The sequence below is a fragment of the Brachycentrus maculatus genome, unplaced genomic scaffold (genome assembly GCF_059751285.1).
Source record: "Brachycentrus maculatus isolate JH-2025_06_01 unplaced genomic scaffold, ASM5975128v1 h1tg000199l, whole genome shotgun sequence".
NCBI classification, from domain to species: domain Eukaryota; kingdom Metazoa; phylum Arthropoda; class Insecta; order Trichoptera; family Brachycentridae; genus Brachycentrus; species Brachycentrus maculatus.
In genome coordinates, this window is record NW_028280950.1 from 57512 (window position 1) to 81244 (window position 23733).

At 36.7% G+C, this 23733-nt stretch overlaps 3 protein-coding genes and 1 pseudogene across 4 annotated transcripts; 3 read left to right on the forward strand and 1 right to left on the reverse strand.

The window, feature by feature from the left end:
• The first annotated feature begins 255 nt into the window (after positions 1-255).
• Positions 256-2792, forward strand: LOC148307379 (glycylpeptide N-tetradecanoyltransferase pseudogene; annotated as a pseudogene). The gene has a single exon (XR_015837849.1). The product of XR_015837849.1 is annotated as a glycylpeptide N-tetradecanoyltransferase pseudogene (transcript).
• Positions 2793-7409: 4617 nt separating this feature from the next.
• On the reverse strand, positions 7410-11340 carry LOC148307380 (exocyst complex component 6-like). The gene is made up of 2 exons (XM_088263417.1): positions 11235-11340; positions 7410-10634 (listed from the first exon to the last, which is right to left on the reverse strand). The coding sequence occupies exon 2, from the start codon at positions 10604-10606 to the stop codon at positions 8321-8323; it is 2286 nt and encodes a 761-aa protein (XP_088119543.1). The 5' UTR covers positions 10607-10634; positions 11235-11340; the 3' UTR covers positions 7410-8320.
• Positions 11341-12298: 958 nt separating this feature from the next.
• LOC148307381 (leucine--tRNA ligase, mitochondrial-like) lies at positions 12299-17223 on the forward strand. The gene is made up of 6 exons (XM_088263398.1): positions 12299-12521; positions 13482-13937; positions 14032-15427; positions 15558-15808; positions 16344-16577; positions 17012-17223. Exons 1-6 carry the CDS (start codon positions 12435-12437, stop codon positions 17198-17200), a joined length of 2613 nt encoding a protein of 870 aa, XP_088119524.1. The 5' UTR covers positions 12299-12434; the 3' UTR covers positions 17201-17223.
• Positions 17224-19226: 2003 nt separating this feature from the next.
• Positions 19227-22178, forward strand: LOC148307382 (polyadenylate-binding protein 1-like). The gene is made up of 3 exons (XM_088263485.1): positions 19227-19748; positions 19860-20641; positions 20875-22178. The coding sequence occupies exons 1-3, from the start codon at positions 19556-19558 to the stop codon at positions 21700-21702; spliced, it is 1803 nt and encodes a 600-aa protein (XP_088119611.1). The 5' UTR covers positions 19227-19555; the 3' UTR covers positions 21703-22178.
• Positions 22179-23733: the final 1555 nt, after the last annotated feature.

The window sequence follows — 23733 nt, forward strand, 5'->3', positions numbered from 1 at the left end:
CCCGATGAGTAATTTCCATAACTCATTTTGGATGTGAAGGAAGCGAGGAGTGTATGTTACGACAGAAGATTGTGGCGTTCCATCATTTCTGCCTACACCTGCGGGGAAACGGCTTGATAGAAGTAAAAGTTTGTGAATTTTTTGCAAGAAGTCTGCAGCTTTAGTTGTGTAAGAACTTTAACTAACTAACCCCGGTTTGCATAGAAAATAGGTGACTATTAAATAAAACGATTAATGTACTTTTTTTTCAGGAACACTTATGTCAAGTCGAAGGCGAGTTCTATTTCGTTCCTCGCTGTAATTTTCAAAATAGTTTTTGGACAGTATTATCCTAAAATGGAGGAAAGGAATGAAAGTGTCTGTGAAGAAATTACTAACAATGCTGTTTTAGTTGACGAGTCCAGTCCAAAAGAATCTAAAAAGCGAAATAAGAATAAAAAAGCGCTCGTTGAAGTCGGCAATCATGACCAAGCGGAAAACGCTCCGGCTGATAATGTTGAGGCTATGAATAGTAACGAATTTCAAAATATTTCTATTAAAGACCTAAGGATGGCCATGGAAGTCTTGAATTTCCAACAAAAAACTTCGAAACTAACAAAAGAACCTTTGCAAAAACCTTTCCAATTTTGGTCAACCCAGCCTGTGCCGAAAATGGATGAAAAGATCGTTGTCAACGAGCCTATCGAACCGGAAAAGAGTATTTCTGAAATAAGAGCGGAGCCCTACAGTTTGCCCGATGGTTTTCAGTGGGATACATTGGATCTAAACACAAGTGCGGAACTAAAAGAGTTGTACACTCTTCTCAACGAGAATTATGTTGAGGATGACGATTGTATGTTCAGATTCGATTACCAGCCAGCATTTTTGAAGTGGGCGCTACAACCGATCGGTTGGAGGAAGGATTGGCACTGCGGTGTGCGCGTCACCAAGTCGGGGCGCCTAGTAGGGTTTATTTCAGCCGTTCCAGCGTTGGTCCGAATCTACGACCAAGTCCGTAAAGTAGTTGAAATCAATTTTCTCTGTGTTCATAAGAAGCTTAGATCCAAGAGGGTTGCACCTGTTCTTATTAGAGAGATAACCAGGCGTGTCAACCTTACGGGAATTTTCCAAGGACTTTATACCGCCGGAATTGTTCTTCCGAAGCCTATCGCGACGTGCCGCTACTGGCATCGCTCGCTGAATCCAAAGAAGTTAATCCAAATTGAGTTTTCTCTTTTGCCCAAGAATAGGACCATGCAGAGAACTATCAAGTTGTATAAACTACCTGAAAATCCTAAAACTCCAGGATTCAGGAAAATGTTGCCTTCGGACTGTGGTCAAGTTGTTAAACTACTAAACCATTACTTGAGCAAATTTGAATTAGCTCCCATCTTCCACTCCGATGAGTTCCAGCATTGGTTTATTCCGCAAACTGGTATCATCGACAGTTTTGTCGTTGCCAATGAAGCAGGAGAAATAACCGATTTCATTAGTTATTACTCTTTACCCTCCACAGTTATGAACCACCCTGTTCACAAAACCCTGAAAGCCGCATACTCCTTCTACAACGTCTCCACCAAGACTGCCTGGGTGGACTTGATGACTGATGCGCTGATTTCTGCTAAGAATGCGGGATTCGATGTGTTTAATGCCTTAGATCTAATGGATAATAAGGAGTTCTTGAGTGCTCTGAAGTTTGGAATAGGAGATGGGGATTTGCAATACTATTTATACAATTGGAGGTGTCCAAACATCGTTCCTGAGAAAATTGGTTTGGTTTTACATTGACATTTCATCTTTTATTCTTCAGTGGTGTTACTAGTAAGAGTACATATTATAGTAATAATATCTGGTTGGTGTTTTCCCATGTATCAATTCGTAGAATATCTTTTTGATCATATTTCAGTTTAATAATCATCAGTTGTGTGCAGAACACAATTAATTTTATATTGAGTCACTTGCACATTCCTGTTATAAATGCTGCCATGTTTCGATAATTATTACCAATTAAACATTATTTTTAATCACGTTTGAGGATTTGGTACCGATTTCAAAAAATTACATGTATAAAAGATGTGGCTAATGTTATTGATTATTGCATTATCTCAGAATTATTCATTCAATATATCTGTAGCCGTGAAATGAATAATGAATTTCCATAAATTTAACTTTATTTCCTAAAAAATTAACATTTATCATTTTTGATTTACAATTGTTTACCTCATTTGTACTCCGCTCATATTATTTTGAAACTTGTTAGTTCACGTGTTTATCAAAAATGGTCAAATTGGAGCTTTCCTTTGTTGTCCGTGAAACTATTTTGGTGTCCTCTTTCATAAATTTCAGGACTTCTCTAAATTCATTCTGTAAATTTCAGGACTTCTTCAGGACGATAAATATAACATTTTACCAATTTTTATAAAAAATTCCCAGCTGCGCCTGAATGTTTGGCAACCCCTGCTGTAAATAAATATGTAGTAGTTTATTCAACCAACTTCTTCTAATATGTGATGAGATTTTCACATTCTTATATCGTGTTGTGCCATTTAAAATTGAATGACCAGAGTTGTTCTCAACTAGTTTATTTTAAAATAAATATTCAAGATGACAGCATTTGAACACTTGAGTAAACACGCCTCAATATTTGGAAGAATGCTTGTGCAACTTATGAAAATATCATAGTAGTTAAATATCTTAAATGAAATGTGAAAGTCAAAAACATTGAGAGTTATTTTCTTTTAATAAAATTAACGGTTTCATCCATCAACTTTTATTAAAGGTATTTCAAATATATAAAAAAAAACAACGAAAAATCTATTAACAATCAACAATCTGAGAAAAAAATAACCAACTTGTAATTATAATTATAATACTGAAAAAATATTTTATTGCATAAGAAACTAAACTAACTAGGTTTAGAAATCATTATTATTACACAGCGTTTGTCCGTCTCTGCTGTGTAATGGTTAGCGTGTTTAGAACGCTAGCTAAACACGCTAATCATTACACTGCCTGAGGTGTTTGGTCCGATTCCCTGGGGTTAAAATAAATATTTGTGATTACCTGTACATGTAGCGCAGGATAGATCACCATCCCTTTATGTAAGTAACAATCGAGATCAAAACTATGATGCAGTACCCTATGCACCTTTGGGTGTGGATAAGGGTAAGAAGATGGAGAAGACATAGCATTGAATGCATATGGTCTGGATAAATCCACTTAAAGCAGATTTATTGCTACAACGCTTTGAAACTCTGGAACAAATATAACATCCAAATCTTGCCAACATGGTTGTTTTTTTATACCTAAAAGTAAGGGGGTCTTTTTTTGTTGTTGTGAGGTTTAGGGGTCTTGCATCCCTTATGTTACTGCGACCATATAAAAAGGGGTCTTGGCTTTTGATTTAGTTTGAATCTGGGATGAGTTTATATATTTATTTGTAAATTTAATGCATTAATCTCATCTCCTCAATTACAATCTTACTTACAGTTTGGGAACCAAATTACTATGCATTCACTTCCTGAGCTATTTTATCATGCTGGTGATAAGATTGTTACATTTTAGAGGCGTGCACAAGTGCAATATCAATATTTCAAAAAATGGGAGTGGTAGGATACTAATATTTATTATCTGCATACTAAATATATACTATATATATATATATATATATATATATATATATATATATATATATATATATATATATATATATATATCTTGTTATATAAACTTTAATTTATTTTGAATATTGACCCCGTTCAGGCAAAACAACGGGTTACAAATGGCAATTAAAAATTTTATAATTTTTTTTGCAAAACTGTCAGCAAATTATTAATTTCTACAAAATAGTGAAAAAACAACACCGAAAATCATTAAAATTTAAAGCGCTGAAGATTTGTTCACCATAAAAACTAAAATTATTACATAATTATTAAATAAATAAGTCTTGCACACAAAACCATGTTTTTTTTTATTACACATCATTAACATGTTAATGCCACCGGTGGCTGACACCATACACCCTATTTTGACTTCATTCTTTGAGCTGACACACTGTATAAATTCTTGCTATTCAAATTTAATGCACTCGCACCGTCTAGTCGGTGACACAGGCCATCTTTTGAATTCTTCTAATTGTGCTGTGTCGGCTACCCGTATCTGACACATGAAAAAACTTTTTTTTTAAAACAACGATATTTGGCATAATATTACTTTATATACTTTGCTGGAGAAATTTTACCATGATAAAATTTTGTGAGTTATAGTGCTATGTATGTTTGCGCGAGTCATCTATAACAATAATTTTTATTTATATAATCACTTTTGAAATTGACTAGATATAATGTACATTTATAAATATCTTATGTACCTTTCTAAATTTACCTAATATCAAAGACCATTTATCATTCATCTATTTAATTTATTTAGGTGAGTATCCGTTAGGTTCATTAGATCATTTTTGTATTAAATTAGAAAATCATGAAATATTTAGACACCTAACACTACTATTTTCGAGTGTTAAATTTCAGGATTTTGTAAGATTGTAGGCTCCCGAAAATCAAAGAATTCATTCAATTGAATATTTAAAAAAAAATCTATTGTATTATTTAATGAAATGATTTTCCAGTTTATTCACAAGTATTTTTATTTATTTCTTTGATCTTAATGATTTTATTAATGTTAAGGTAAACCTTAAAAATAATCATTTTGTGCGGCAAAATTATAACCTTTAAAATTTGTCGCATGTATTCTTTATCAATGTATGTATATTTTTTGTTAATTTTTATTTAATAGTCTAGTCCATTTATTTTGAAATACCTATTATAAGGTTGCCTTATAAGGAAAATGAACATTCATTACTTAATATTAAGTACCATAAAATATTATTGTGAATGGCACCGATATTAAATTTATAACAAGCCACTAAATTTTGACTATCAACAATTATTTCATTGTGATTCTGTATATTTTCTCATGGCTCGTTTCGATGGCTTCATTTGGAATTGTCATTATAAGCCAAAGAAACAAGTGTAGAAGCAAGGTTAGCAATTCCTCAATCACTCTGTATAAAGGTGGAGACTGACCGGAGTCATTTTGTCATAACGTAACACGTTACGATGCGAGCATTCGTATAGTCAGTACAGCGTTCCGAGTGCTCCATCCAAAGTCGGATGCTCGCCGCGAATGTAACGTTACAATGAAATGCTCCGGTCAGTCCCCATCTTACGAAATTTAATGTAATTTCTGTAAAAATTACATGTTTGCCTCAGTACATTGAACTCCAGAAAATATTAAAAATGTTGTATACACGGATTCCATAAACAAGAAACCCTTAACCCTTTGCGATTGAGGGTGCCGCAGCGGTGCAATCAAGAAAGTGAACCTTGAGCAATAAATACCGCATAATGACCACTTGCCAGAATCTAAACTAGATTGTTTAAGACAATTGTAATATCTTCGATAGATATGTAGCGTTTAGGTTTTTCAATCAGAATCCAAAAAAGAGAGTATTTTAATGGGCTGCCATCAACAATTGCAAAGGGTTAATCAAGCCTAGTAATTATTATTAATGTAAAACTCTAACGCTTTGATATATTAAATTATCTCGTGGTACATTGCTTTGCCTGTATAAAACAATTCTTGTATTTTGAATTTCGAATAAATTAAGCAACAAATTGGATTGAATCAGCTATTAAATACAAATCTTCTTAGGAGAACTGTGACACAGAAAATTAGAAAAACCTTGTTTACAAAAAACATGTGAAGTATTAAAAAAAAAAAGTCTTACTATACAGTTACTTTACAGATTCGTTTTAAAAGTTTCTAGTGCCAGTTTTTCTTATTGATTGAAACCTGCACTGAAAAGTGGTATTTTACACAGTTCTGTACTAAATATTTTTTTAGATTTGACCCACTGGTCAAACAATTATTTTTACAGCATTTTATCACCCGGTTTTCAATGTGTATTTGATCAATTATATAATAATATATATAAAATTCTAATTTTGTGTGTATTATTTACCCCATATACATCTTATGGTATGTTTATTTTTTATGGTATATGAGTCATTATGAAATAAGATGCCTGGGTCGATAGATGAAGTGGTGTTACATCCAGGAAATTATAGTCTCACTGTCGAATGGCACTTTCTGAATCTGGTTAAAGAGAATTAGTAGTATAGGATGAGATCAGTTAATGTTATAGGATGAGATGTTAAAAGTGTTCAAAATACTTCCATTTCCCACAGCATATGTCTGTTCCAATATATTTATTTTACATTAAATTAGAAAGATATTGTTTTTTTACCCTTTAATCCAATAGTTATAAAGCTCAGAGAAGAACCAAAGACAAATAACCTAATAAACAATTGAACTATATGTATAGTCCAAACATGTTATGTTGTTGAATGCGTTGCTCGCAAGCCCTAAACGCACTCCCAGTTCTTTTTGAAAGCATTTTCTATTATGTACTCCCAACTACTTTTTTGTATATTTTTTAAAAGGAATCCAAAGCAAAGCTTCTCCTTTTAGAGGCTTGTCTGCAGGTAGGATAGTAAGGATGAGAAAGGTAAATGAGTCAAATACTCCACAAACACCCAAACCAATTGAAAGTAAATCTTTCTTGGATTTAGTTTGCTATTGGCGGGAATCAAACCAGCGATGCCAGTTTCGCAGTCGAGCATCTACCCAACTACACCACTGGGCCTGCCTTTTAACCTTTCGATGGGCTGGCTACTACGATGAATGTCAAAGGTTGCTGGGCATCTAGGCACGGGTGGTTGCACAACACATGAGTTTTTGAAATATTTATTTTTAGTATAACGGTAAAGTACTGTTACTCAGGTAACGGTACAATCCCGTTATCCGAGGCGTTCTGTTCCTGCTGCCTCCGGGTCTGCTCGGCCATCGCATCCAACCTACGGCTCAGCTCAGCGTCCGTAATGGTGTGAGTGGACAAAACGGAGGCACTATCCTCTTCGCGGCCCTCGGGATCCATGCCGGCGTTGCGACCCGATCGCAAGGAAGCCGGCATCGTAGCTGTAGACGGGGGTCCAGATCCGGCTCGAAGGACCAAATGTAACCGACGTTACGTATGCTGTGCCACTGGGGGGCCCGTCGTCTTGGGTACAGCTAGGCTCTGCCGTTGTAAGGGGCGAGCCACTCACCGCAGCCCAGTCCGGTCGGTCGCAAGGAGCTGAACAATATCCACTGGCCCTGAAAAGGGCCTCCGACTTGGGTATCGGTCTAATGGATACCAGACTGAGGTACGGAGAGCAGGATCACAGGGAGATCGCACTGACTCGTGTGTCGAATCGTACTCACTAGCCTTGAGAAAGGCTTTCCAACGGTCCGTTGTTGGTGCAGTGAAACGGCGAGTCAGGCGAAGTCCAGCGACGAATTCTTGAGGCGAAGGAGCGACAGGAACGGAGAAATATAAAGACAGAGTTGGTTTTCACACACTGATTTATTCAGTAAATAAGGCTGCATAGCCGGCACGGTTTCATACCGTGTCGGCGTTTCACGGCGCTGTATAACGGTAAAGTACCGTTACTCAGGTAACGGTACAATCCCGTTATCCGAGGCTTTGTCCGTACGGGCCCCTCTATGCGGGCGACCGCGCTCCCCGCTCTCCCTTCCGGGCGGGCGGAGCTCAGTCGACGCATTTGCCCCGTACGGAACACATCAAAATACATACAAAACACGATGCTTGACAATACGATGCTTAATGCTACCTTATTTCTATGATACTACGATACAATTATTTATCCTATCATATATCTAAGGCCAGATGTCCACTACACCTCTCATGGGGGGCCAAATGTCTGCAACAGACCCCAAACCAACGTGGCAACATTGTCAGCTTTCATAGAGCATTCGCTATTAAGGTAAGAGACCTTCATAAGCTCCACTAGCTTCGAGGGCACCTCATAAGCTTCCAGTACTTTCCAGAGTGTAACTTTGTTTGGACTATCAAACGCCTTTTCATAATCCACGGAAGCACATCGCCAGAGAACATAGTTCCTGACTCCTAAAGGATGCGGCAACACAAGGCATCATATATTTTGCTTTTCAGGTATTTTAAAGATTGGGTTATGAATACCAAATTGGATAAAAGCATGTCTTGCACCATTGAAGCATTCATCTAAGTTCCAAGAATAAAAGAGTAAAATGGTTTAATTATATGTATTAATAAAGAATGAAACATTGAAAACAACATAATTTTACAAACAAACTTTAGCATACTACTTAAATACAGAGTGTTAACCACTGCATACAGGTCAAAATAAAATATTTCTATATTTCTTTAATTTGAAATGTTTATAAATATTATTTAACACATTTATATTTGTTCTTTAGCCTGTGATAATTGGCGCAGCTGTTTAAGAACGGTGTCCAAGAGCTTTTTACGATCACGCTCAGCCTTTTTGAGGACAGAAAATACTGACGAACGATGATCGGCTTCTTTGATTTTTTCAAGTAAAGTGGCTGCCTCCAATGGAGTGACCAAGGGGTATCTGCTTTCTTCTAAGCCTACGTCATGCAGATAGCTGGCCCAATCCCAACCCATAACAAGGTCCAGAAGTTGCCTTAGAGGTGAGAAATAGCAAAGTAGTTCACTATCTCTTACTCCAGGGACAGGCTCACATGCGGCAAACTGCTCACATTGAATAACATCCAAGTTAATTTGATGTAAGGCACCCATAGAAATCTGTTTATTCCCAGGATTTATTACCAAGTTGTGCATGCTGATTGCAATATGTTGACAAGCGGCTTTACAAGCCTGGCCCGCTACTTCATGAGGTAACGTAGTCAAAGAATCGAACATGTTTCTCAAAAAACTAATCATGTCAGTAATAAAACTAGAGGCGTGTCCAGTTGACTCTACAAGTAACCAATTGTAATTTTCCAGCTCGAGAAATTCATCTAGTTTTCTTTTGAGTTTATCGCAAATTTGCTGTTCGGCATCATCACGCGCCACTTTAAACATAGTTCCTTGGACTTGATCCAGCACAGTTTCTGCTCCGGTTATATTCCCAATAAACTGATGTAAATAAGTAGTTGCCCCTTCTAAGTATTGGGTATCAATGATAATCTGAACAACCTGTAGAAGAGCTAATGATGGGCGTCTAAAGAGAGATGAAAGACAACCTGTGAATGATCGAGTTAAAAGTAAAGATGCACTTTGCCTGACATGTGCGGCCCTTTGAGATGGAGAAAGGCCGAGACCGGTAGAAAACTTAAGACAAGCATATATAAACTCTTTGACCTGTCTATAAACTGCAGGAACCATAGATGAAAATGGAAATTTCCTCGGGAATAGTTCTTTTTCGAGACCTTCCTCATTAAATGGAAAAACAAGTAAAATATTATCATAACCTTCAGCATCATTAACTTCAATTGGAAAGAAAGATTCATTGTCTAATATATTTCGAAAAAGTGACACCCAATGCTGCATTAACACTTCTGTGTAATGTTCTGCCATTTCTTGAAGGAGACCAAGAAGTGGCCCTTCCGATAAACCGTAATATTTAAGAGTTGTATTAAACAGAACAATTTGTTGCTTGATATTTAGAATCAGTTGGGGATCAGTGGCTAATGAAGTATGCTTTCGGAGAGACGAAGCTATTTTGACAACAGCCACACTCCACAAATCATCTAGCCATTCTTTGGATACAAATCCTCCACCAGTATTCAATAAATGATTTTCTACAATGAAAAATCCCAGAACACTGTTTAAGTATAAACAATAGCTTTGTAATGATTCATGCATAGACGAATCAGGATCCAACACTAACTGAGCTTGGCGTTTCCTTTGATCTCGATAATACTCGATGAACTCATTTCTGGCTCCCAACACCGAGTGGATATGAAGACATCGGTATAGAGGACTAAAATCTACCAAATCTTGAGTACAGTAAGATTCCTCCCCTTGTATATTCTCTTGATTTAGAGACTTTTTCTTGTTTTTCACAATTGTAGCCAAGTCTCGACCCATTATTTCTTCAGTGTGTTTTTGAGCCTTAAAGCCAATTTGGGGAGTGTTCTTACGAATGTTCTCCAAGAAATCTGTTAAATCTGCCATGGAAGCTTCCCTTATAGATTGCCTTAGTTTAGGGACACTGGAAGAGATATCTGCACAAAACCGGAAGTTGCTGACCCGAGGAAGCAGCACATGCTCTAGTTGCTCCAAAGTTTTCAAAGCGGGATAATACCGTTTGGATTTTACCTGATTAAGTAATTTAGCATAAGTTGTCATAAGGGGTAAGCAAACTGTCATCTTTTCCACTCCGGCCGCTATGTTCCGTTCTACTTGTCTGCCCTGCAGAAGTTCATCTCCATGAACGTAGAGCCCATTAGCGACTGAATGCAGATTACTGTTTAGTTCCTTAACCTCGGAGTACAAGGTTTGAGCGTGTGATCTCACCTCCAGCAGGTCTCTGATAGATTCAATAAAGCCTTGGTAATAAAAGTTACACATGCGCTCTATTTCCTTATCATGCTGCTTAATACGACTTTCTAACTGTTCCATAAATATAGCGTGGCCATTACTTTCATATATGGAACGGAAGGCCGGTCCCCAATAGTCGTCTATCCCCTCTATCTCTTGAATGGTAGCAGTCATCATTGTACTTGTTCCTCGGCTTTACCTCAGACTGCAAAAAGGATGCTCAGTTATCAAGAAGAAATGTAAAATATCACCCATGGAGCAAAGTTGAGTGAGACATGTGTTCGGGGTCCTGGCTTGAGAATTAACCTGGTGACAGCTTTTGACTTGTATATCAGAGTCCCTGAAGGTAAGGAACTTGCTATTAGCTGTGATTGTCGCCAGCCTTATTCTAATACTGGGACCATGAATACACGCCCACCTCAACTTCGCTCTATGAGTGACTTAGTTCAAACTAATTTAACAATGACAAGTTATGAGGTCATATGAAATCTCTGGCTGGAATCATTTCATAATATTTTCAGAATAAATTAATTGCTATTGTAAGAGTTCATCAGGATGAAATATGGTTGTAGGAATTTAATTCCACAAATAAGATGGATTGATAATATCACTTCTTTTTATCTGTCAGATGGCACATTATTATGGAGCACAGAGGCGGATATCTTTGAATTGGTTTATATTATTTCGAGAGAATTTCATATCATTGATTTTTTGCGTTACTGAATTTATTGTGAAAAGCGGGGCTCTAATGCCAGAATACAGAAAGTATAGATTACACCACTTATTAAGTAGTACTGATACATACTTATTATCTATTATTCAGACTAATTGTACGCATATATACACTCCCAACACTTTTTAATGATTTTATACAGAGATTAAATACTGGTAAAGATTGATATCTGTCATATTTGATCGAGTATTCGTGTTCAAAAAATCAACAACAAAAAAATATTCCCATTAAAAAATAGCCTACGCAGAAAAATCAGCTGATAATTACATAATAGCCTTATAAACACAAAAAGAAGAAGAAACTCGAATGGCATGCATGGTATAGAAATAACTCTGAATGAGTTTTGGATTATTGTTTTTAGTTCCAGTCTCTCCACGAGGGCACGGAAAAATTAATTACAGTTTCAAACCATATATTTATTTATGTGAGCTAGGTTTCTCGACATTAAACAATATTAAAAGGAAGAAACGCGAAAGGCTTAGCAATTTGGGTAAAGAAATGAGAGTAACTTTATCAAATATTAGACCTAATATCGCTGAACTCACCTAATTACATGAAATTAAAAAAGTTAGATTTTTCACTCTAATAATAAAAATGATAAATTTAGATAATTTACATATCACCATTTCTGTATAATACTACCTTAATCACACAAATACTTACACAATTTTACCGATGGGTCACCATGCGAAGAGTTTACGAGATGATACTTAATTGGAGCCTTTGGCGGTTCCCGGGGTTTGGTCCCGTTGGACGACAACCAGCTGGAAGACTGGGCGGTCGTTAGTTAGAGATGTCCTGGGCGAAGATTTGCTTCATGATCCATGTTTGTAGCCTTTAGCGACTCCCGGGGTTTAGTCCGACGACGACGTCGTTTAGACGACGCCCAGCTGAAAGACTGGGAGGTGGTTGAGTTGCAGGAAACTGGCGTGATGGAATAGAGACTATATAGAAAAAATTACAGCCGCCATATTCATTCTGACTCCGTCTGTAGCCGCCATAAAAAACCCAAATCGGAATTTAATATGGGCCTCGTTCAGTATACATCGAGCAATGTTCTGTTGAACGATCATTACTGTCTGAGTAGGTATGTGAAATGTATGGCCAATTGTGGTAAACGAACACTGCCCAATATTATTGACTGTCAAAAACAAGAATCAACTTAAAAAACAATAACCTCCAAATCCATTCATAAGTTCTAAAATCACCAAAAACCTTGATAATAAAAACATTAACTTCATTTTTCAAGCCGGTATTATTGGTTAAAATAACATGATATTATTAAGTAATAAATTGTTTTTTAAATTCCTTGATGCGGGATCACGTATCCAATATTCCACTAAAGGTATTGCAAAATGGGTAAGTTTCTCCATTTACAATGAAAGGGAATAAATTTACTATGTAGGTAACATACTGCTTAATTTTTATTTGTTTATTGAATTATTAGTCATTCATATTTAACTTTAATTTTTTTTAAATAAGAATACTTAACACAATATTAGTTACGTTATGTTTTCTAGGGATGGAAAGATTGATAAAGATATAGAAAGGAGAGTGAATGCTGGGAACAAAGTGAACGGTGCACTGAAATCAGTTATAGCAAATAAAAACCTATCAGCGGAAGCTAAACTGGCAGTGCACAACGGAGTCCTGGTTCCAACTCTAATGTATGGAAGTGAAACATGGAGTTGGCAAAAGAAGGATGAAAGTAGACTGAATGCAGTCGAAATGCGATCTCTCAGAAGAATGTGTAACAAAACGATGTATGATAGATGTGCGAATAGTGAAATAAGGAAGGAATGCAAAGCTGAGATAAGCATTATCGATAAAATTAAGAAAGGTGTGTTGAAATGGTTTGGACATGTAGAACGAATGAGTGAGGAAAGAACGGTAAAACAAATTTATGAGGCGAATGTTAGCGGGAAAAGAAGCAGAGGAAGACCGAGAAAAACATGGCACGATCAGGTATGCCAAATACTTGAAAGTGGTCAGGTTAGGAGTCGTAACAATCGGCGGGTATGTATGAGGAGATGCATGAACGTGGAAGAGGCGAAGAATGTTTGCAAGGACAGAGTGGTGTGGCGCTCTATTCTCTCTGCCTACCCCTGCGGGGAAGCGGCGTGATGGTTAGTTAGTTAGTTATATTAGTTACGTTAGTAAATAACCACTTTTTACTGAGATTTTAGTCTACCAGTTTCAGGACGTTCCCATCACTTCGTCAGGACAATCATTACACTAGTATGCAAACAACTTTATCCACCACTACCGTATAGAAAAAAAACTTTTAAATATTATTAATGTAATAATACTTTGTTATAGGGAGAAGAAATAACAAATCAAATTAAGAAAGATATTGAGACACACTGGAGACCTAGTGTGATACGTCTCCAAAATTCAGTTTCCTCGGGCAAACCAAAATATTATACATTATCCATGTTCCCATATCCATCAGGACATCTACATATGGGTCATGTTAGAGTGTATTCTATTTCTGATACGATTTCCCGCTTTCACCGCATGAATGGCAAGGATGTTATCCATCCTATGGGTTGGGATGCTTTCGGTTTGCCAGCCGAAAATGCGGCTTTAGAAAGAAATATTCCACCTCAATCTTGGACAAAAACTAATATAGAGAAAATGAAAACTCAATTATTTGATCTAGGTTGTCAGTTTGATTGGGAAAGAGAAATAAATACATCAGATCCCAATTATTACAAATGGACTCAACATTTATTCCTACAACTGTTTAAGGCTGATATGGTTTATAAAAAAGAAGTAAGTTTACTTTTTTTTAAAATAATGAATAAATTTTTATTCTTTTTCCTTGTCTCTTATTGTTTCTCAGATAATGGAATGTGTTGTGTTTTAGGCATATGTCAACTGGGATCCCATTGACCAGACTGTTTTAGCTGATGAGCAAGTAGATATAAATGGGTGTTCTTGGCGTTCGGGTGCAAAAGTCGAAAAAAAACTATTGAGTCAATGGTTTGTAAGGACAACAAAATTTGCCAAATCATTGTATGATGGATTAAATGATCCTTCCTTAATAGATTGGCGTGATATTGTTAGTGTACAACAACATTGGATTGGAGAATGCAATGGCATTTTTATTGAACTTCAGTTATTTGGAAATGATAAAAATAATAATCAAACAATAACTGTATGGACTGATAAACCTGAGAAGTTTTTTTACCCTTCATTTATAGCAGTTTCTCCCGGTAGTCTGTTGGACAAACAAGATCTGGTATGTAACGAATTTGAAACATATAAAGAGTTGAAATTATCGGCAGAAAATCCTATAACTATGAAAAGAATTCCTATTATTGTTACTAGTGAAGTTCCCTATGCAGAAGGCACTAGTTTCTATATAGGATCTTCTGAAGTGGATGAATCTGATGAGATATTTTTGACAAATTCAAATATTCCACATGAAAATACAAGAGAATTTAAAAATGTATCAGATATTATAGAATTGAGAAAGAAAGTTTGTAATATTGCTTTAGAGAAAAACATAGGAGGATTTCCTGTGAGCTCAAAACTAAAAGATTGGCTTATATCTCGGCAAAGGTATTGGGGGACACCTATCCCAGTTATTTATTGCAAGGCTTGTGGAGTAAAATCTGTTCCTGAAAAAGATTTGCCCGTTGTATTACCGGATATCGGGAATTCTGAAAAATGTGGTAAAACATCTCTTTTAAAAGCGGAGAGTTGGCTCAACACTGTGTGTCCAGATTGTGGAGGAAAAGCTACACGCGAAACTGATACCATGGACACATTTGTAGACTCTTCTTGGTACTTTTTAAGATATTTAGATCCAAAAAATTGCAATGTCGCATTCGATAAAGATAAAATTTGGCAAGATTTTCCTGTGGATTTGTATATAGGAGGCAAAGAACATGCTGTTTTGCATTTGTATTATGCTCGATTCATGTCACATTTCTTACACTCTATAGGAAAACTTCCAGAAAAAGAACCCTTTAAAAGATTGCTCGTTCAAGGAATGGTCATGGGGAAAGCGTTTAAAATTAAAGAAAGCGGAAAATATATTGCAGGAAGTGAAGTAAAAATATTAAATGAGAAAAAAGGACGTGCAGCTACAATTAACGATAATAAACCTGTAGAAATACTTTGGGAAAAGATGAGTAAATCAAAATATAATGGCGTAGATCCTTCTCAGATGTTTGAAGAATATGGATGCGACACTACTCGGCTGTTCATGCTGGCTGATGTAGCACCCACTTCATTTAGACATTGGTCTAGTTCTAGTATGTCTTATTTCCTTTTTTTAAAAATTAATATGTAATATGTTATTAATTAGGTGTATATTTATTTTTCAATTAATATGCAATTTTGTTTAAATTATTATGTAGCTAATTTAAGCTAATATTTTTTTAGCTTTTCCTGGCATATTGAATTGGCAGAGGAGACTTTGGCTATCAATGCAAGGTTTTATTAATGGAAGAAATATTGATATAGATTCAGATGAATTAAATACTCTGCTTAAATCTAACGAATTTATAGAACAAGAAAAAATTATCCGGAATTCCCGTAACTATTTTGTATCTGCTACAACATTCAATTTTAATTTCACTTATCAGCTGAGTGTAGCAATCTCTAGACTCCAAGGACTAACTAATACATTAAGGGTAAGTTTGCAATTTCCCCTTTTTTTAGTTTGTTTTCTTTCAAATACAGTACTCTCCAGTTCACCATATTTTAATGTAGGTTTTATGTAAAAAAAAACAGTTTTTATTTTCAGAAACTGTGTAAAATATTGCATGCATAAAATTTAGCACAATTTAATTTATAATTAAGATACCACAGGATTTATTTAATTCAGTACCCTATACATGTTCCGACATGAGTGTATAGGGCTGAAAGTGAATCTCAAACGTGTTTTAGTATCATTTAAAATAGTATCATTTTTAGTATCATATGTTTTGTTATGATCACACATATATTAGCAACATATGTGAAAAGTTTATTTTCTCATTAGGGAAACTTACATTTTGAAACAAGTTGCGATAAAAATAAATTATTTAATTATGTCATTCCAAAAAGCTGATATCAATTCAACACAATTGTATATAATGAAGTATAATTTAATGGGTTCCATTGGGTGGTGTACCTGATTTCAATATTGGTCAATAAACCTTAAAATGTTGTTAATTTTGATTTCAGAGAGTCCCAGCTAATTTTATACCACATAGTAAGGAATTTGAAATTGCTTTAGCCTATCAAATAATAATGTTGGCTCCGTTAGCTCCTCATTTTGCCTCAGAGCTTTGGTCAGGAATGGTTAGTGCACGTGGATGCTTGAACTCCACCACCCAACTGATTGATTGGGATAAGAATGTTCTAGATCAAAATTGGCCAATAGTGGATGAAAATTACGAGCTGGACTTAATATGCAAAGTAAGTAAAATAGGTTATAACATTTATAAAAATAAAAAAAAACATGTGACATTGAAGTCATATTTAAATTTCTTACATTTTTCACAGCTGTTCAGATGCTGATTGCATTTATTATTATGCTGTGGTGTGTCCTACTATGTGATATTAAAGACACCAATACAGGCCCATATGGCACAGAACTTTTATAAAAATCGTTCCGATGATGGCCCCCGCAATGGAGGATGAAACATATTCAAAAGATATTCAGCTCACCATAGCATAATAATACACACACAATTAGCGTGTAATACCTTATTTGTGAAATTAATCAAATTTATTCCAAATAAAAAAAAATTATAAAATATTATGTTTTATGAAAGGTGGCTTTAATTATACATCCCAAATTAAAAATATGTAATTACCATTAAAACTTATGTAATTATATTTGTTTGTAGGTAAATGGTACAAATACAGGGATATTAAAATTAATTCCATCAGAACTTAATCATCTCACGCATGAGAAAGCCTTGGAAAATATATTAAATGATGAAATATGTGGTAAGGTAAAAAACATAAATAAATCAAATTCAGTGTTTTATTTGTATCCAAATTGTCATGCTATTGTAAATTTTTTGAAAACATGAAATAAATTTTATTAATAGTTCTATCTACATTATTTACTTATTGATAACTTGAATATACCTAGTTATTTTCATCTTAATGGTTAAGGATCCCAACTATCCAAAATTGTTTTCACGACATTTCCCTTTCTCTCCTCAGCCAAAAAAGAATTTGTTGCAAGTGGATAGGTGAGTTCCCTCTCCTTCTTTAGCCCTCTACACCAAGGGTGGCCAACCCGCGGCCCGGCTACTGAAAATGTTGGCCACCCATGCTCTACACTGTCTCTTGTTGCCTGATTTCTTAAGCATCGCAGAATGCAGATAAAACAAATGAAAAATTCATACTTCATCCAAACTTCAACTCCTGAAGCATGGTTGCAGTTACGTCTGACAACAACATACTCCTCTTCTAGCCTGATGTTATAAATATTGCAGAACGCAGCTATGTCAAGAAGATGAGTCATTCTGCAACTCCTGAACCATGGGAGCATTGGTGTGTCTGGCTGTCGGCTGGATTCACAATATATGGCTCCAGCCTCACATCTCTGTTTATAAAATAAAATATTGAATCAAATTGAATTGGAATCAAATCTGAAATGAAACTTTTTTCTTTTTCTTTTTTGGCTTTATTTTTCGACTCGGTTTTTTTATATTTCTGTTAAGTATATAAAACTATAAACCATGTTTATGAATATACTTTGTCTGCGATCTTTATTCTTTCAAAAAAGCGGTTTTTAATATGGTTGAGTGAACAATTAAATTTGGCAAGTTATGCCAGTCTGAGAGTACTCTGCTGGATAGGATTTTTATTATTATTATTTCGATTAAGGTAAAATTGGGGTTGATAGAGCTACCAGTGATAATCCCGCAAATTTGTGGATGAATTGATTTGATATATCTCTTCTAGGGAGCATTCATTTGAGATTCTATAAGTCTATCAAGCTACGTCTCTTCCATTGATGCGAGTCCTCATGCTTTTAATCTTCCAAGGAAGGGCATCCTTTTGAGCAGTTTGGTACTTTTTAGAACTTTTTCTCTATATCTTTGGTGAAGTAGGGACCCCATACTTAACTATCCATATTCCAATAGTGGTCTTAATAAAGTCTTGTTTGTATGTTGAAATATCTCTAGAGTAATATAAGAGAATGACTTCTTATCCACGCAAAATAATTGACATAGGATAGTTTTCATTGAGAATGTTTTATTATTTTAATAATGATAAGAGATTATTATTTCATGAAAAAAATCTTTACAATTTCAATGTCGTCAAATAAGTAGATATAAAGCTGGCAAAAATAAGGATCAGGAGTCAAAATAATCGGCGGGTATGTATGAGGAGATGATGCATGAATGTGGAAGAAGCGAATAATGTTTGCAAAGACAGGGTGGTATGATGTTCTATCCTTTCTGCCTACCCCTGCCCTGCAGGAAAGCTGCGTAAAAGAGCTGAAAAAGTTAAAAAAAAACTGTAAAAGAGACAAACTTGGGAGGCATGCGAAGTACTTGGCTTAGCCAATTGAATCGCTTTTTCTTGACGACGACGGTTCATGTAGTATTCCGATAAAATCTTTGATCTAGTGGCCATCAAAGATGACTCAACCAAATAGAGAAAATGCATAGTATTTAAATATATTTTTTTAAAGTAAATTAATATATTTATGTTGTAACAGTTACATCATCCGTCTATTCTATATCAAATAAAATAGAAATAATCGTCAAATTTACTATAGTCAAGTTGCGTCTGAGTATTTGTTATTTTGCAAACTAATAAGCAATAAGCACCTTTTTGGTATAAGTATTTCTAGTACCTTTTTTATTAATCTGGCAATACCATTAACACGAGAATTTTATTTCGACTAGTGACTTATTTTCATCAAAATTATAATTTGTGTATCAGGTATATAATTTGTATATGAAATATTTATAAATAAATATTTTGAGTAAAATTCATACAACATTTACTTGAAATATATCGTGTTTTGTAAAATTTCTTAGTACTTTGTGACTCATTTCCGGTGAGTATATAAACGCCGCCCGCTTCCCTTTCACCGCCTCTTCCTCGAATGAGCAAGGTCTGTTCACGTGAGGTTGTGTGTCTCCTTACAAAATAGGTCACACAATCCTCTTAATTTTCGTGAAATAATCTAGTAAAAAATAAAAAAAAATAATAAAAACTCTTAAAAACCCCAAAAAAATCGAAAAAGTAGTGAAAACGTACGGGAAACAAGTGTAACTTTATTTTGAATAAGTGCGTGCGTGTACAACGTGGGCATTCCAGAATACTATAGCCATTTTGAAAAGAAAAGTTTACGATATCCACGTTGTGGTCTTGTGTATAAATTAAATGTGTTCAGTGTAAAGTTGCAATAAAGCTTAAACATGAATCCAGGACCGCCTAATTACCCCATGGCATCTCTGTATGTCGGAGATCTCCACTATGACATCAACGAGGCTATGCTGTTTGAAAAATTCTCAACGGCGGGACCCGTGCTTTCAATACGCGTTTGTCGAGATGTAATCACTCGTCGCTCGCTGGGCTATGCCTACGTCAACTTCCAGCAACCAGCTGACGGTAAATATTACGGTTATTTATTGTATTTGTATGAAATTCTTCGTTCCATATTGAACACGTTTTCTCTAGGAAATATGCGAGGTATAACTATGTATTTTATTTTTCTTGCAGCGGAACGAGCTTTGGACTCGATGAATTTTGACATGATAAAGGGAAGGCCCATTCGAATTATGTGGTCTCAAAGAGATCCTTCTCTTCGAAAGTCTGGCGTTGGTAACGTTTTCATTAAAAATTTGGATAAAAATATTGACAACAAGGCCATGTATGATACATTCTCCGCATTTGGCAACATTCTTAGTTGTAAAGTAGCCCAGGATGAGACCGGTGCCTCTAAAGGGTACGGGTTTGTCCATTTCGAAACTGAGGAGGCCGCTAACAAGTCAATCGATAAAGTAAATGGAATGTTGCTGAACGGCAAGAAGGTTTATGTGGGCAAATTCATTCCTCGCAAAGAACGCGAAAAGGAACTTGGAGAAAGAGCCAAGTTGTTCAGAAACGTTTACGTTAAGAACTTCGGCGAAGATATCACCGATGAATTGCTACGAGAAATGTTTGAGAAGTACGGACGTATCACCAGTCATAAAGTAATGAATAAGGGTGGAGCATCTCTCGGTTTTGGGTTTGTGGCTTTCCAAGATCCTGATGCAGCGGAACAAGCCGTGATCGAACTCAATGGCAAGGAGCTGGTCGAAGGGAAGCCTCTGTATGTGGGCAGGGCCCAGAAGAAGGCAGACCGGCAGACGGAACTGAAACGCAAGTTCGAGCAGCTCAAGATCGAACGGCTCAGTCGCTTCCAGGGTGTGAACTTGTACGTCAAGAACTTAGATGACACTATCGATGACGAACGTCTTCGTAAGGAGTTCATGGCCTTCGGCACTATTACGTCTGCCAAGGTACTACTTTCTTCATACAATGATTATTACTATTTTATAGGTTTGCACCCTTTTCTGGTGTGTCTGTATCTCATACACAGTTGTCTGTGTTGTTTTCCTTTCAGAAAAGTATCATTTGAATTATCAACTATTCATTGTATAATCAAATCAATAATTGAATTGTAATGTTTTAGCATTTTACAAATACACTTTAATTTTGCTGAGTCAGTTAGTGATATTTGAAATATTTTCAGGTCATGCTCGAGGACGGCCGCAGCAAGGGTTTCGGTTTTGTATGTTTTTCTGCCCCCGAAGAAGCGACCAAGGCAGTAACTGACATGAATGGCAGAATAATGGGAAGTAAACCGCTTTATGTGGCCTTGGCTCAGAGGAAGGAAGAACGCAAGGCTCACCTCGCATCTCAGTACATGCAGAGAATGACCAACATGCGTATGCAGCAGATGGGACAGATCTACCAGGCTGGCGGCGGCGGCGGCTACTTTGTGCCGACCATCCCGCCGGCGCAGCGCTTCTACGGACCGGCGCAGATGGCCCCCATTCGTGCCTCTCCGCGTTGGCAGGCGCAGCCGCCGGTGCGTGCGGGCGCCCAGGCCGCAGCCTACCCCGGCATGGGCGGCTTCCGGCCCACGGCCCGCGCTCCACCCGCTGCGCTGCGCGGTGCGCTGGCGGCGCGCCCCATCACGGGGCAGCAAGGCGCGGCGGCGCGTGCTCCGCTGGCGGCCACGCGCCCCGCCTCCTACAAGTACACGGCCAACATGCGCAACCCGCCTGCGCCGCAGCAGGCTGTGCATATCCAGGGCCAGGAGCCGCTCACAGCCTCCATGCTGGCCTCCGCGCCTCTGCAGGAGCAAAAGCAGATGCTGGGTGAACGCTTGTTCCCGCTTATCCAGCGCATGCACCCTGAGCTCGCGGGTAAGATCACCGGGATGTTGCTGGAGATCGACAATTCGGAGCTGCTGCACATGCTAGAGCACGGAGAGTCTCTGAAGGCCAAAGTGGAGGAGGCTGTTGCTGTACTCCAAGCTCATCAGGCCAAACAGCAGGCCACCAAAAAGGAGTAAAACTTTTCTGTCAATTACTCCCGCGTTTGTAATATTGTTAAAAAAAAAAGAAAAAATAATTCGCAATTAAAAAAATGAAAAATATACATGAAAAACTAAGGTAACAAACATCTGCTTTTCCCAGAATACCGCTGTGTACGACTTTCTTTAGGGAAAATAATCACTTTCGCCTTACAAAAATAAACTTGGGTAAATGTTTTAATTTTTAACTATCCGCGATACTTTTATTTTGCCTCGAGGTGAAATTGTTTTTAATTTGTTACCGTTTACTTCTCACACCTAGAAGGTGATTATGTTATTTTACAAGAGTGGTCACAAATGTCCATTTGCTTGTTTGCGTTACGTAATTATATGACTTGCTCAAACGTAAAATCATTTTAATTTCACATAAAGTTAACACTTATTTTTTTGTATTTTTCTCACCTCAACGATATGTATGGATATATTACCAGGGTTAAATAAATTTCTTTAATTTTTATTTGTGTTTTTTTTTTGGTTTATGGATTGAACTTAGGTTTGTTTCCATGCAACTGTGAGTTTGTGTGATATGGGAGGATGTTTGAGAGAAAATTTATTGTTTTCTTACATGGGGTGGAATCTAAATATAAAATGATAATTCATGTCTTAATGAATATAAAATTAGTGGTTTTTATACTACATAGATAATGCTACAGTAATTGCAGGAGTAAAGTACGTCCGCCTCCGTAGTGTAATGGTCAGCACTCTCGGCTACCGTTCTGGAGGTCCCGGGTTCGATTCCCAAGGGGGGTAATATAAATATAAGTGATGTTTTCACTGTAATATTTATTCAATATTATTACCCTGGATTGGTACCTGAAGCGGAGGGCTGATCACCTTTCCTTCATGTGTAAACGATCAAGATAACACTGCGTTTATATGACGCAGTGCCCTATGCATCATTGGTGTGCGGATAAGGGTTTATATATATATATAATTGCAGGAGTAAAGGATTAGAATTGTGATTCCGTTAGTGTGTGGTGTCATGTTCCGAGGATGTCCGAGAAATCTGGGAATACACTGAAGGCCCAACGCAGTGTTCCGCAAACTTTTTTATTCAAGGTACACCTATCAAATTAAGAAATTTCAGAGGTGCATATTTACCATATTTACGGTAACATATTTAACATATGTTTAATGCGAAATCTGAGACTACTTAACTGAGCACAGGCAATCAAAATTTGGAGCAATTGTGTTATTTTCACAAAACTAGACTTTTTTCAGCGGCACACCAACTGATCACGGAACACCAGTGTGCCGCGGCACACACTTTGCGTAATAATGGATAGGATTGGTCACTTGATCAAAATTTTGGTAATAGGATTCTTTTTCTTCTAATCCTTATCCGCACTCAATGGTGCATAGGGCACTGCATCATATTGACACAGTGTTATCTTGATCGTTACATACATGAAGGCAAGAGAAATTGCGCTTCAGGGTCCGGGCAAGAGAAATATTAAATAAATTGTGTACGATCACTAATATTTATTTTCACCTCCCTCCCTCCCCTGGAAATCAAACTTGGGACCTCCAGCACGGTAGCTAAACACGCTAATCGTTACACCCGGAGCTGGAAATAGGTTTGAAGGGACTAATCAGCTAGTCTGCCTCCGTAGTGTAATGATAAGCACGCTCGGCTACTGTCCTGGAGGTGCCGGGTTCGATTCCAAGGGGGGGGGGGTCAAATAAATATGTGATTTTTTCACTCTTAATATTTATTCAATATTACCCTGACGAGGAGAGGAGGAGGAAGAGGAGGACTGATCACCTTTCCTTCATCTGTTAATGGTCAAAATAACACTGCGTTTATGATGCAGTGCCCTATGCACCATTGGGGTGTGGAAAAGGGTTTTGAATTATTGAAAAAATCAGCTGTATCTGATTAATAAGATCTAATATCTCAAGTTATTAAACTCTTGTTTGCTCTCGTAATTGAAAACTCATTAAGAGAGAAGTTTAAATAAAATTATATGAACAGAGCAGCGTCTCACATTTCGCTCACTCCTTTCAAGA

Coding starts and splice junctions, on each gene's coding strand:
- LOC148307381 (XM_088263398.1), top strand. CDS start 12,435: ATGATATTATTAAGTAATAAATTGTTTTTTAAATTCCTTGATGCGGGA. Junction 12,522..13,481: donor CTAAAGGTATTGCAAAATGG/GTAAGTTTCTCC, acceptor ACTTTGTTATAG/GGAGAAGAAATAACAAATCA. Junction 15,428..15,557: donor TAGACATTGGTCTAGTTCTA/GTATGTCTTATT, acceptor ATATTTTTTTAG/CTTTTCCTGGCATATTGAAT.
- LOC148307380 (XM_088263417.1), bottom strand. CDS start 10,606: ATGATGACTGCTACCATTCAAGAGATAGAGGGGATAGACGACTATTGG.
- LOC148307382 (XM_088263485.1), top strand. CDS start 19,556: ATGAATCCAGGACCGCCTAATTACCCCATGGCATCTCTGTATGTCGGA. Junction 19,749..19,859: donor CTTCCAGCAACCAGCTGACG/GTAAATATTACG, acceptor TTTTTCTTGCAG/CGGAACGAGCTTTGGACTCG. Junction 20,642..20,874: donor GCACTATTACGTCTGCCAAG/GTACTACTTTCT, acceptor AAATATTTTCAG/GTCATGCTCGAGGACGGCCG.